General features: G+C 57.3%; 1 protein-coding gene across 1 annotated transcript in view; it reads left to right on the top strand.

Annotated features, from left to right (window-relative positions):
* CABIN1 (calcineurin binding protein 1) overlaps positions 1-13,830 on the top strand; it is a 97,876-nt gene that overhangs the window by 3,665 nt on the left and 80,381 nt on the right. Inside the window, 11 exon segments of the mRNA XM_060028466.1 lie at positions 1,367-1,405; positions 1,407-1,448; positions 1,925-2,017; positions 3,064-3,177; positions 3,804-3,938; positions 4,686-4,866; positions 7,036-7,165; positions 8,417-8,566; positions 10,295-10,581; positions 11,593-11,761; positions 13,511-13,647. Coding sequence (XP_059884449.1) covers positions 1,367-1,405; positions 1,407-1,448; positions 1,925-2,017; positions 3,064-3,177; positions 3,804-3,938; positions 4,686-4,866; positions 7,036-7,165; positions 8,417-8,566; positions 10,295-10,581; positions 11,593-11,761; positions 13,511-13,647 — 1,477 coding nt within the window.

Below are 13,830 nucleotides of genomic sequence, written 5' to 3'. Positions count from 1 at the left end.
GCCCTTCGGGGCCTTCTGCCAGCCTCTCAGGTGAGACTGTTCCTGCCTCCCTCCTCTGCCCTGACGGGCTTGTTTGGTGGTGCTGCCTCTTCCTCCCCGCCCCACAGGCTAGAACCCCCGCTGTTACCCGGCACCCCTGCTGCTCCCTCCAGCCTCCCAGGGCCCCCCCGTTCTGTGAGTTTGCCTCCTGGAACGTGTCCCCCCCTCTGTCCCCAGTGCCACTGCCCCAGCCAGGCTCCTGGCATCTCTTTGTTTAATAGCAGCACATAGTTCACAGACCAAACAGCTCGCCTGTGTAGGGTATACAATTCATTGAGTGTAAGTGTATCCATAGAGTTGTGCAACCATCACCACCGTCAATTTCAGAACATTTTCATCACCCCAGAAAGAAGTCCTGTACCTGGTAGTAGTCACTCCCCATGTGTCCCTCTCCCCTAGACTACTTTCTGGTTCTGTAGATTTGCCTATTCTAGACATTTTGTATAAATGGAATCAGACAGTATGTGGCCTTCGTGACTGGCTTCCTTCATTTAGCGTGTTTTCAAGGTTCATCCATGTTGTAGCAAGTACCAGTGCTTTAATTTTATTTATCACTGAATAATAATCCATTGTATGGACATACCACATTTTCTTTATCCATTTGTCAGTTGACGGACATTTGGGTTGTTTCCACCTTCAATCTGTCATGAGTAATGCTGCTGTGAACATTCATGAACAAGTTTTGGTGTGGACATGTTTTCATTTCTCTTGGGGGTGGAATTTCTGTGTTTGACATTCTGAGCAATTGCCAGACGGGTTTCACCATTTTTCGTTCGCATCTGCAGTGGATGAGGTTCTGATTTCTCCACATCCTCACCAATCCTGTCATTTTTTTAGCAGATTTCACACTGGTCTGCCTACCTCTAATTTTTTTCCTTTTATATTTCTGTCCCATCCTCCAGGCCCCCTGCCTCTGCCTTCCCGCCCTCTACCCCACTGCTGTCCCTTCCTGGGGTTTAACACAGGGCTTCCTCCTTCACCTTCCTCCATCCCTTCGAATGACTTGTTCTCCACCTGTTGCCTGTGTTTCTCTTTATTTCATTCAACTTTTGAAAGAATAATTGTTTATTTATCTGTAACCTCTGCTGAGCAGTGAGTCCTGGGGGCAGATGTCGGTCTAACTCCCCTCTGTCCCTGGCCCCTGGTCTGGCAAAGGTGGGCATTCCGTCCCAAGGACCAGGGGCTCCCCGGGTAACAGACTGAAGAGCCATCCCGAGGCCCACTAGCCTGTGTGCCCAGAGCCGGGAGGCCCATGGGTTTGGACATGGGTTCCTGGTGGCCTGGTGCTTCCCGGGCCCTCCCTCAACCTGTTCTCCTTCCTCCATAGGAGCCGCGTGGGCTGGCACTGCCCTTCCGGTGCTGGTCAGTGCTGGGCGGTGCTGGGCGGTGTGCCGAAGCCTCTGACTATGGTATGTGCTAATGCTCACCTGCTCTGCGGTCCTCCTGGGCGAGGGCCATGTTCTTGGATGGGCCCTGACGGCTGTCTGAATGGGGCAGCGTTCCTCCCCAGAGGGCTCTTGGCACCCTCGAGGGTGTGGGTGCCCGCTGTCCTGTTGGGTGGTTTACAGGGCCGCATCACCATGGCTAGAGAGGCACACAGTTACCCCGTGTCATTGGAATCTGTTTTTCCGATGCCTGGGTCTTCTGCTGTGTCGGGCCATTGCTGGGGTGTCCCCAGCCTGTTCCTGTTGTAGTGGACACGCTCCCTGAACAGGTTGGTGTGGTTCCCTCAGAATGTCCCAGTCCTCCTTTTCCTCCGCATCTGGGGAGGCCGTAGCTGTTTGAGGCCGAGTGTGTTACAGAGTGTTGTGCGTGTTGTGGGTTACTGAAGAGATGAGACACGTCTCATCTAAAAGCAACTCTTCCGTCAAATCTCTGCTTCTAGATTCGAATCGCAGCCTTAAATGCCAGCTCTACGGTTGAGGATGATCATGAAGGAAGCTTTAAAAGTCACAAGACCCAGACAAAGGAGGCGCAGGTGTGTGGTCAATGGGCTTCTCTGCAGCTGGACCTTGATTCTCATTTCTGCGGGTGGCACCATGTTTCAGATGCATCCCGATGTCTCCTGAATGGGATTTTAGAGGAAAACCCTGTTTACAGAGATGGCCGGCTCTCCATCTCCTGTTTGACCTGCTTCACTTAGAGAGGGTCACGCTGAGGATGGTCACACTGTTTATTCTGAGTGTGCGTGGGCCCTTCTGCAGCCGGAGCTGGCTCTTCACTCAGCTGGTTGTGTGGGCCTCAGAAGCTGGCACACCCAGGGGATGGCAGCACGTCACTTTCCAGGGGGAGGCCCCGGAGGGTGCTGCCTAGCCCAGGTCTCACTGGTGGTCTGTGGGGAGCACGGATTCTTGGTCTTTCCTCTCTGCCACGAGGCCCGGCACCACTTCCATTCCAGCCTGCCTGCCTTACTCTCCGCCGGCTCTCCCCATACCTCCTACGCGAATATAACAAGGGTTTGCTCCGGTCTTTGTTTTCCCTGGAATAAGCATACACCTCCCCCTTCTCGGGAGAAGCCAGGACAGTGTGTGGAGCCCTCACGGACGCTGCTAGTCAGTGGTCCCCGGCCCTGAGGGGTGTCAGTGGGGCTCAGCCTGCCCAGTGCCCCCTCTGCCCCTCCCGGCAGCGAGCAGGCTGAGGCAGAGCAGCACATAGAAAGCAGTGGAAGCCTTCCCTGCTCTCTCGGAGTCCCTGGGTTATTATGGCTGCTGGGGCCACTCTCCCAGAAAGCGTCAGCGAGGCTCACAGAACCTTGGCATTGCTCTGCTCTGTGCCCTCAGCCTGCCTTCTGCTGTTGCTTAGACTCAGGTGAGCCCGTGCTGCTCGTGTCTCCTTGGGGGGCTGCTGAGGGGCTCTTCTCCCAGTGATGAGCTCCTGCGAGCTTGGAACGTTAGGACTGTTTCCAGCACAGAGCATGCAGCTGACGAGTAACATGGCCTTGACAGCAGCCCCCTCTCACACATTGTTGGCTTAAAAAGACAAACCTTTGTGCTGTGTGAAAATGTCTCCTGTCTTGGTTTGCAGGAAGCAGAGGCTTTTGCCTTGTACCACAAGGCCCTGGATCTGCAGAAGCACGACCGGTTTGAGGAGTCCGCCAAGGCCTACCACGAGCTCCTGGAGGCGCGCCTGCTGCGAGAGGTGAGGCCCCAGAGGCCCTCTGCCCCCAGCTTCCCCGCCTGCGGAGCGTCCACCTCTCTGGCTTGCTCTGAGGGTTGGATGAGTCCAGAGAAGCATGCAGAACGGTTCTAGGTGCAGAGTAAGAGCTCCGTAAATGCCAGCTGCTCTTCCTACTTGGTCTTCACAGCCACTCTGCCAAGTGCGGGTGCATTGTCCCCAGTTCACAGTGTGGAGATGGAGGCTTAGCGAGGTGGTGTTGGCTCAAAGCCATGCAGCTAGTGAAGCATCAGAGCTGGGAGTGGCATGCGGGAGCCTCTGGCTGGCTTACCGATGCTGTAAATGTCACCATCTAGGCTTGGGCCCTCAGGCGTGGCGGTAGTGCCAGGAGGGTTCCCTCTGTGTCTTTTGGTGCCCAGACGGCCCGCCAACCGCCTCTTGGTGGTCTGGCCTTTCTCCTCTGTGTGCTCGGAACTGGGGGGTCCTTAAAGGACATCTGGGGCCACGCTTTCATTTTCCAGTGGAGGGTGGCACTGGACTGGCCCAAGGGCCTGTGGCAGAAGCCAGCCCTGAAGCCAGGTGTCCTGCTGACTGCCAGCTGAGGCTTCAGAGCCTGGGTGTCACTTTACTCCTGTTTGCTTTGTTCTCAGGCAGTTTCGTCTGGTGATGAGAAGGAGGGGTTGAAACACCCTGGGCTGATGTTGAAGTACTCCACGTTTAAGAACCTGGCCCAGCTGGCCGCCCAGAGGGAGGACCTGGAGACAGCCATGGAGTTCTACCTGGAGGTGCTCCCCTCAGCCGGGTCTTTGGGAGTTCTTGGGGGAGGGGTGGGGTTGTGGTGCTGTGTCAGCTGTAGTGCCCGAGGCCCCAGGCAGTAGGTGACAGTAGCAAGTTCAGAGAGGGCTGCATGTGTGTTCTTCCTCTGCCACACAGGGCACACATGACCATGGGTGATTGCTTCATTTCTCTGGGCCTCCAGGTCTACATCGTAGAGTTGGAGTGATATAAAGAGGGTGCTGAACACAGGGCCTGACCCCTGGCACCCAGTACCTACTCAGAATTGTACTGCCATTATTTCTGTCAGGCCGGCTTACCTGCGTGGGCACCTCTGAGGCGCCAGCACCATGCACGTGCTCACCCTCATGCCGTCTGGCAAGGAGGGCGTCTTTATCCTCATTTTAGGGATGAGGATACTGAGGCTGGCGGCCACGCTGCTGGGCAGTGTGGGAGTATGGATGTGAACCCACGTCTGTCTCCCACCCATGCTGTTTCTAGAATCCCAGAAGGTTTCTGTATTTTCTTTTAATTCTACTTCTTGCACTTCTTTTACATATCAAATATGTAAGGAGTACAGGTGTTCAGAGTGACAGAATGTATTAAGAACATGTTCTGAGTTAGATAAATTGGTCCACGTGACTTCCCTGTCATTTCTTGGGCAGTCTGGGTGGCTGGGCTGGTGCTGTGCTCTCCTGCCACCATGGATGCCCGCTCTGGGGAGCTGACTGAGTGTGCCTCTGCTGTGCTGCTACCAGGCGGTCATGCTGGACTCCACGGACGTCAACCTCTGGTATAAAATTGGACACGTGGCCCTGAGGCTCATCCGGGTCCCCCTGGCTCGCCACGCTTTTGAGGAAGGGCTGCGGTGCAATCCTGACCACTGGCCCTGCTTGGACAACCTCATCACTGTCCTGTACACCCTCAGCGATTACACCAGTGAGTGGGGTGTCGCTGCTTTCTGCCACGTGCTCGTGCACTTGGACCGAGGAGGGCGGGAGGCCTGGATGAGCTCGGAGCCAGAGTTAACACTGAAGGGCTTTCTGCCCTACCTTCAGGGGAAATGGAGATGACTTTACTTCCCTGCTTTACTCTGCTTGTCTTTCTTTCTTGGTTGAGACTTACCCCATGCGTTGTAGTAGGAAGCATGTCTTCTGAGCGGTTTTCCCTTCAGTCTCTCATTTCGTCTCTGCAGTGTCCCACCCTGTGCCTGTTCTTATAAGTTGCTGACAGACGGCCTAGCGGCTGCAGCCTAACTCCCGGTGCCGGGAGCTCACTCCCTCCTTTTAGCAGCTGGTCCTTCCACAGAGGAGCAGGGCTGCTGGAAAGATCTGTGCTAGACGGAGCCCTGTCTGCCTTCCAGTTGCTTCACTCTCTGACCCCACCTGGCCCTCTGCTCGGCCCCTCACGGGCTGTCCCGAGGCGGGCGCTGTTGGGGTTCTGGGCCTCTTGGGGCAGCTCCTCCAGGCAGCTCTGTGGGAGGGCCCCGGGCAGGGCTCGGGTGCAGGGCAGCTGGCCTCGGGCATAGGTGGTCCTGGCGTGGTCTGCTCATTCTTTTCAGGACAGACCTGCTGCCAGCACTTGCCCTCACGTTGAAGGTTACAGCTGGAAGGCTGACTCTTGGAGGCTTTTCCTTCTGTTTCTAAGAGCGCGTCGAGCAGGTGGAGCAGGATGGGGTAGCGGAGGCTGGGAAGCTGGGCCCTGCCCGCCACCCATGGGACTGCGACCATAGCTCTGTATAGTCAGGTGAACCGTGTGCAGCACAGGGCTAGCGGCGGGGTCGGCATGCCCCAGGGGCAGGCTGCTGTGGCCCCTTCCCAGTTGTCCCTGCCCCAGGTGACCCTGACTTCTCCCTGTGTCCCCAGAGCCAGCTCAGCCCTCTGTCGCCTCCTCCAGGTGGGCCCGGGCGGGGGCGGGTGCCTTCTCCCAGCCCCTTTGCTGTGGGTCCTCTGCTGTCTGCCCTCCTCTGCACCCTCTGACCATCGCGTGCTTGCACGTGGGGTCATTTCTGGACTTGGGCCCTTGTGTCCCTCCACGCAAACGTTCTCGGGCGTGTCCTTCCGTGGATGTCCGCACCCGTGCTGTGGATCGCCCGTTTTGACTCCAGTGCTTTCATCTTCAGTGACTATGGGTCTCTCCCCGGGCTCTTCCTGGAGCTTGGGCGCCCCCTGGAGGCCCCAGCCTCAGCGTCCCACCTTCTCTCTGGCACCAGGCTCAGTTCTCTCTCCTGGAGAAGCCGCACTTGATAAGCTGAAGTATTAGTGGGAAGATGGGTTTGGGGGACAGAGCGGTGCATGTGTCTGTGAGAGCCGCAGAACCACATCGAGGCCCCAGAGTATGAGCAGCCGCTACATGGGCGCTCGAGAGGAGTAGGCAGGCCTCCCTCTGCTGCGGGCACGGTCAGCTCTGGTGCTGCTGACCAGTCCATCCAGAGGCTTGGTGCCCCCCTCGTTTTCTCTCTGCTCCCACCACCTTCCCAGAGGAAACCATGTCCTCCTCCTCCTTCCGGTTAGGCGGGAACCTCTGGACCCCCTGTCCCTAGTTCAGTGGGCGGCTGGCGGGGCAGCCCAGACCCCTTCCTGCTTGTGGCGTGGGCACCGCTCTCCCACTGCCCTTCTCCCTGACTTCCGCGTGGCATCTCTGCTTCTGCTCCAGCTTTCCTTCCTCCTCCCTGACTCCATCCTTCTCTGGTTATTCCTGATGGGAGTGCCTTGCACCCATACTCAGACTCTGGAGCTGGGTGGGGCACAGGGCTGGCCGGGGCCCAGGCAGAGAGGAGCTGGCGGCCGTACTCCAGTTTGCCGACAGCTAGTTCCCGAAGGGTTTCCTCAAGGTGGGCTTGCTGGGCTGAGGGTCTGTGTTTGATGCCCATGTTTCCGCAGAAAGATTGTTCAGCCGTCCTCCCTGGCAGTGTGGGCCTTTGCCCCTCGACCTTGGTATTATTATTTTCAAAAATCGTTCACGATTGGATGGATTAAAGTTGTGTCTTGTCGTCATTTACCTGGTGTTTCTTGGACTCCAGAGCAGGGACTACTTCCCTGGCGTCACTGGCAAGGCCAGAGAGTCAGAGCGCAGCTTGGAGGTCACGCCTGTTTCTTTTCTGGCCAGCTTGTCTGTACTTCATTTGCAAAGCTCTGGAGAAGGACTGCCGCTACAGCAAGGGGCTGGTTCTCAAGGAGAAGATCTTCGAGGAGCAACCGTGTCTCCGCCAGGACTCCCTCCGGATGTTCCTGAAATGGTGAGTCTGCAGCCCACCACCTCCTCCCCAGCGGCTGGGGGCTGTTGAGGCCCCTCACTTGGCAAACGGCTCTGATATGCTTGGTTTATTGTTTCCCTACGCGCCTCATATGGGTGGTGCCTCCGCCTGTCCTCTGCCCTCCTTCCCCGCTGCCCTGCGGCTCTCCTCTGGGTGCTCACAGCAGCCTTGTTCACCTCACTCCTCGCTGCCCACCCTACCCCTTTCCGAGGCTGTGCTTCCTGTGTTGCCTGGCCCGCCTCTAATCGGGCCACCGTGCCTGCCTCCGGGATGAGGCTCATGCTTAGCTTCATCGCCCAGGAGGCCCTTTGCAGTCTGACCCCCCAGTTCTCCTCCTGCTTCTCCCTCCACCAAGGGGAGAGCTGTCCCAGGGCCCTGCTATGTCCTGTCCGGTCCCGCACCCTGGCTCCCACAGCGCCCTCACCTGGAATCCTCTCCCTATGGTGTCTTCGTGCCCCTTCGTATTCCAAGCCCCACATCCCCTCTTGGCAGCTTTCTAAGTCCGGGCTGCCTCCCCGCCCATCCTCCAGTGGAACCAACTCCTGTGCCCTCTGGTATTTCCTTGGCCCTGGGAGCTCACCGGTTGGGAGTTAGTGGTTATTTTGGTGTTTATCCCTCGTAAGATTGTGCCTCTTATTCACATCTGTCCTGACGGAGCTGACCTTCTTTGGAGAGGTGGTCGATGAGCATGTAGGACAGATGATGAGTCCATAAGTGCGTGGCTCCACGGGGGAGCCTTGTGGGGAGGAGGGCACAGGGCAGTGGGGGCAGGTCTCGCCGGGCCACCACAGGCAGAGGTGTGCCTGTGGGAGGCATCCGGGGCCTCAAACTCCCACCTTTCTGTTGATCTCCATAGGCTTTGGTGAGCTTGGCTGGTCTGATAACCTTTTTTGGGATGGGTAGGATGGGAGAGTTAAATTCTTAAAAGGTTTTCAGCAAATAATTGAGAGCAGCATTTAATTTTTCTGTTGCTTTTCTGCCACTACTATGATCCTGTTAATACAAATGAAGGTGATGAATTGTAAGCAGATCAAAGGGCATTAATCATTTTCAGTGTAACGTGGGTATTAAGAATGCTAATTACTGCCCTTTTCAGCCCAGACTCAAGTAGTTATTTTATTTGTAGGAAGAAGTAATACAGATTAAAGGATATTAACTGCATCCCTCTGTGTAAGATTTCCATCTTGGCTCTAGTGTGACACGGTCACTCCTCTCTGTCTCACGCACTCTCAGTGACATGTCCATCCACGAGGTGTCGGTGAGCGCGGCCGAGTCACAGGCCATCATGGATGAGGCCCTGGGGCTTCGGAGGAGGCGGCAGGCGCTGACCACGCATGAGAAGGAGCCGGACCTGAAGCTGGTGCAGCCCATCCCCTTCTTCACGTAGGTCGTCTGGGTCTGGGTTGCTGGTGGCCACTGGGCCCTGCTTGGGAGGGGGCTGAGCCCGCCCGGGCTGCTGCCGTGGCAGGAGCTGGGCGCACATGGGCGGGTGACTGCAGGAAGCAGGCCGGGCCTTCCCCGGTCGAAGTCCCTCTCTGTTGCTGTCCTTGACCCACCACCTGCCATGTTCCTGTACGCCCCTCTCATCTGCCCACCCTAAGGGGAGAAGGAAACCAGCATTAGCCAAGCCCTGGACGGGGGACACCAGGACTCAGAGAGGCTACTGGTGAGGGGGGAGCTGATCCCACGTCCTGGCTTCCCGATCTCTAGTCCATGCTCCCCTGCTAGGGCTGCTTGGCATCCTGGAAGGTGGGCCTCAGCATAGCCCCGGGAAAGGTGGTCCCTGGAGTTGGGGTCATTTAGCCCTTCGGTGAGGTCTGTTCCTAACATCCTGGCATTGACCCTCGTGCCTATAAGTTGAGAGTGTCTCATATGTGGAGGCAAGTCACGTGGTGGCCCGCAGCTCCCCACCAGGTGGGACAGACTGGGGTCCAGCCCTGGTGCCCTCGCCGGGTCATTATGTGCCACTTCCTGGAAAAGAGGGAGCAGTATCCCTCTCTTGTAGGGTCATCATGATAATTGAATTGAGTGCTTGGGGGTCGTGCAGAGCCAGCACGCAGGAGGGGCTGGTTCCGACCCACGTTACTGCTCCTACTTGTTCATTCCCGCACGTTTGAGTTTCCCAGGAAACTGGAGGCAGTCCCAGGGGTACTCAGTCACCAGAAGGAGGGGCACACGTGCAAAGCTGACAGGCCCCTCGAGGAGAGAAGCACAGCACCGAGAGCTCATAATGGGGTCTGCACTGCTCCGGGGTTTGGGGAAGGCTTAGGGCCAGAGCTGGAGTCTGGTGGAGGAGTGGGCATGGATCAGGCAGAGGAGCTGGGGGGTGTGAGTGGGGTGTTGTTTTCGGGCAGAGGGAAGCCTGTGCAAAGGCCCTGTGGTATGTGGGGGGTGGTTTTGTTTGCAGAACTGAAAGCAAGCTAGCGAGGCGAGAGTGCAGGGGGCAGGCGTGGGGGGGGCGGGGTTGCGGCGGTGCGATGAGGCTGGGCGCCACTGAGGGGACAGGCAGAGGCTTTGGTTTTTAGTCTGAGGGCCTGGGAAGCTGTTCAAGGTTGGAAGGGTGAGTACGTCAGGCTACACTGTGTCATACCATAACACAGCATGACATACAACACAACACATGACTAGAAGTAAAACACAAAACAGCATACAACATAACACATGCTACACCTCACCACAACAGGGCACACAACACAACTTACACACCACAAAACACACGACAGTCTCGGTCTGCATCCAGCAAGCCCCGGCCCAAGAGCTGTTCAGCCCCTTTAGACCATATCCCTGCCAGTATTCCTCCCCCAGAAAACCAGACTAGTGACAACAGGTCAACGACACCGTCGTTTTAAAGATTCAACCTTGTAGGGAAGGGGTTTTTGAGTGAGTCTGTGGTTTCTCTGTGTGCCTGGTAGGTCTGAAGGGGCCTGGGGCTGAGATGCCTCAGGGCTTCTCCTGCGGGCAGTGGAGCGGGTGCGGGCTCTGCTCCAGCCCCGGCTGCTCCACCTCAGCTATCAGTAAACTGAGACCACCCCGCCCTCATGGAGATGGCAGCCCTGAGCTCCGGGCACCCCGTGTTGTGTGCTGACCCGGGCGGTGACCCTCTTCCTGCAGCTGGAAGTGCCTCGGGGAGAGCCTGCTGGCCATGTACCACCACCTCACCACCTGCGAGCCCCCACGGCCCAGCCTCGGCAAGAGGATCGACCTGTCCGACTACCAGGACCCTGGCCAGCCCCTGGTGCCCTCTGCCGTGGTGGCACCTGTCAGCGTGATCCAGCCGAGCCCCGTCAACGCCAACCCCGAGGTGACCGTGGCAGAGCCTGTGCTCTCGTACGCCCCCGTGGCCACGGCCAGCTTCCTGCTGCACAGCCCCAGCCTGTTGGAGACGGGCATCCCCGCAGGTGAGCAGGCCTCGGGGTTGGCTTCGGGAGAGACCCCGTCTGCTGAGCAGGAATGAGAGTCGGGGTGCCCTGGTCTATCCAGAGGGACGGGTCCTGCTGCCGCTCCTGGCCCCACAGGGGAGCCTCTGGGCCTGCTCGCAGGGCCTCCCTCGTCAGCGGTGGGTTCTGCATTGGGGCCCCTGCAGGGAAGGGGTTGGCCTCAGGGATACAGCTCCTCAGACCACTCGATGCCCAGTTGCTCAGTCCTGGGGTAGAGTTTACTCCTGCTTGTGACCTGTGAGCTGGCGGGTCCCTCTGCTGGTTCTGCTTAGTTGCTGGCTCACGCCCTGCACCCAGTGCTGCTGTGCACTGATGTTCTGAGTTCTTTAGCTTTAAGAAGCAGTCAGCATAGTTACCACCGTATGCGGTAGTATATGTTGGAATGGTTTTATTGGTTTCTATTATCACTGGAGTTGTAAAAGAATTTCAGACTAAAGTTCCTGAGCCTTTCCTTGATTTTTGTGTCACCAATGAAGAATATCTGGCAGTTAAGGAAGTTTCTGAATGAACCTGTATATGATTGTTTTTAACTTTTTAACTTAATCATACATGACACCCCTCTTCTCTCTGTATGATTTATGTGACTCTCTTGCCCACATCGTGTCACTGGGCCATGGCGATGGACAGAGTCAGTGTCATTGCGACTTGCTCTGTTCCATCCCAAGCCAGCCAGTGGGAGGGGCAGGGGGATGGGGCATTTGACTCTGAGACCCTGGCGTTCTGTAGTGTGGAAAGTAGCCTTGAGATCTGGCTTTTGGGCTCTATGAGTTGGAGAAAGGGGTGAGACTTAAGCGGTTTGGAATGGACTTTTCCCAGGCTCCTTGTTAGAGCAGACAGGAGATTTCCTGAATGTCAAAGAAGCCACAGGTTAAACCTGCAGGCAGGGTTATTATAAAAGAAGGGACCGAGTGCCTCGTGGTGCATTTCCCTAGCCTGACTCTTGTGAGATTTCAACGTTCTCTCTTTGTGAAGGTGATGTTTCTGGAGGAGATAAATCCAAGAAAGGGGTGAAGCGGAAGAAGATTTCTGAGGAGAGCGGGGAGACGGCGAAGCGGCGGTCTGCCCGCGTCCGAAACACCAAGTGCAAAAAAGAAGAGAAGGTGGACTTCCAGGAGCTGCTGGTGAAGTTCCTGCCGTCCAGGTGCGGTGCACTTTTTCTGTTTTAGAAAAGGGAGCACACAAACCTCCTGCCTCCCTTCACGTCCCTGGTTCCGTGGTCGCCCTCCCCTCCAGGCATGTCCTCCGTCTTCCTGTAACATCTGTACAAACGGCCAACGCTCAGGTCTTCCTGGATTGGGGGCTTGGGTTTTCTTGCCTCTCCTGCCTCTGAATGTCCTGAAGGCAGGAACCGTGAGTTTTGTGTCTTTTGGAGCTGGAGGTGACCCACTCACGCCCCTGGGCCTTCCCTTGGTGCCAGGAGGCCTGGGGCTGCTGCTCCTCAGGTGCAGACGTGGGGACGGCCTGTGGAAGGGACCCCCTGCGCTCAGGGAGGGCGCCTGCTTGGCTTCTCCAGGCTCAGCAGGGTTCCCTCGAACTCTGAGAAGGTGGACGGTGGGCTCAGGAGTCATCCCTTGCTTTCACTGGTTCGCGGTGTTCCTCAGAGGAGCCTCCCGGGAGGAGATGGGCCAGGCTGCGTGGAGCTGGGGGGCTGCGCCCCAGTGCTCCTTCCCTAGGTCTTCGCCAGCCCCCATGCTTTTGGTCCTTGCCCTGTCACCTCCCTCAGACGCTCTGGGACCTTGATGCCTGAGCCTTCCTGGGGTTTATGGTGCCAGTGCCAGACTTCTTAATGCCCTCACGGAGGGCAGAGAGCAGTCAGTCTCTGCTGGTTGGGCATCTCTCTGCCTTCTAACGTTTGGTGGGCATGTCTTGTCAGCTGGGGCTTCCTCTCTTACCCTCTGTGTCTTTGTGAGTTGACTCCATTTTATTCCTTCCCGGTTACTGGAGTGGAGTTTGGGAGGTAACCACGTGTGTTACGTGAGCTTGTGTCCCAGGAGTCCTCAGCTGGCATTTTGGCTCGTGACAGTAGGTTTCAATGGTGATGCATCCAAGCGGAGGAGGAGGAGGAGCCAGGATCTTTAGGTGGATTGTAAATCTGTTTTGCCACAAGGTTCCTGATTTTCCTAATTTGCTGCCTTTCCGTTTCTGTGTGGTGAGAGGGAAATGCTCAGAAGTGGAGCTGTTCTCAGTGAGTGGAGGAGGCGGGCTCTCTGATCAGTTCCTCCCTAGCCGCCCCTCCAAAAGCAGGTCTCCCTTCCGAGGGCTGCGAAGAGGAGGTGCCAAGGGGCCCGAGGACCATTTCCCCATCTCCCCTCTGGTCGTTGCCCCGCCCAGGGCCTTGCTCCCCAGCCCGCTTTGTGTGGAATAGTGTCTACCTTCTTTTTTTTTTTCTACCTTCTTTTTTATTCTTTATTTCAACTGCTGGTTTCCTGTGTGGTTTTCACATCAGCTTCCTCGAATCATCAGGCAGGGGCACACGGTGGCTTGCTGGGCGTGGTCCCTGGGGCAGAAGCGTGCAGTTGTACACCAGGACGTCAGGAGGCGCCTACCTGTCCATCCTTGGCGAGGTGGCAGGCTCGGCTAAAGTGGAGTCTCTGGGGGGGTCTGAGGTGTGGTGCCTGCTGGGAGAGGCCTCCCTGGGCTCAGAGAGCTATGAGGAGCTCTGGAGGGGCTGCCCACCCACCCACTTTCTCCTCGTCCCCCAGGCCCCCCTCGGGCCTTGGCACCTGGAGGCCTGGCCACCTGGGCTGCCCAAGTGGAGCTTTTCGGCCTCTGTCTCTAGCTCTCCGTGGGGCTGGGGCCAGCCTCGGGTCCGGCTCAGCTCTCCTCTCTCTCAGGGGAAGGTGTTGGAACATGCGCTGTGGCCTTTGCGAGTTCGGTGTGTTCCGTGCAGGTTAAGAAAGCTGGACCCCGAGGAGGAAGACGATCCCTTTAGTAACTACGAAGTCCCGTCAGAAGCCAAACTGGAGAACTTCCCAAGCGTCGGGCCCCACAGGCTGTCCTTCGACTCAGCCACGTTCATGGAATCTGGTAGGACCCAGGCACCACGGGCAGTGCTGTGAGGACTCCTTCCTCCCATTCTCCTGGAACCCGCTCAGGCCGCGTGCTGGGGAGATGGGTCTGGGTGGTTTTTCAAGGGTGGTCCAGGGGCTGCCTGGCTTTGTCCTGCCTGAGGTCTGTGGTCAGCTGGAGGCAGGGGGTGTGCTGGAGTGT

This window comes from Delphinus delphis, chromosome 13 (genome assembly GCF_949987515.2).
Source record: "Delphinus delphis chromosome 13, mDelDel1.2, whole genome shotgun sequence".
In the NCBI taxonomy this organism is placed as follows: Eukaryota; Metazoa; Chordata; class Mammalia; order Artiodactyla; family Delphinidae; genus Delphinus; species Delphinus delphis.
This window is presented reverse-complemented; position numbering and strand designations above follow the sequence as displayed.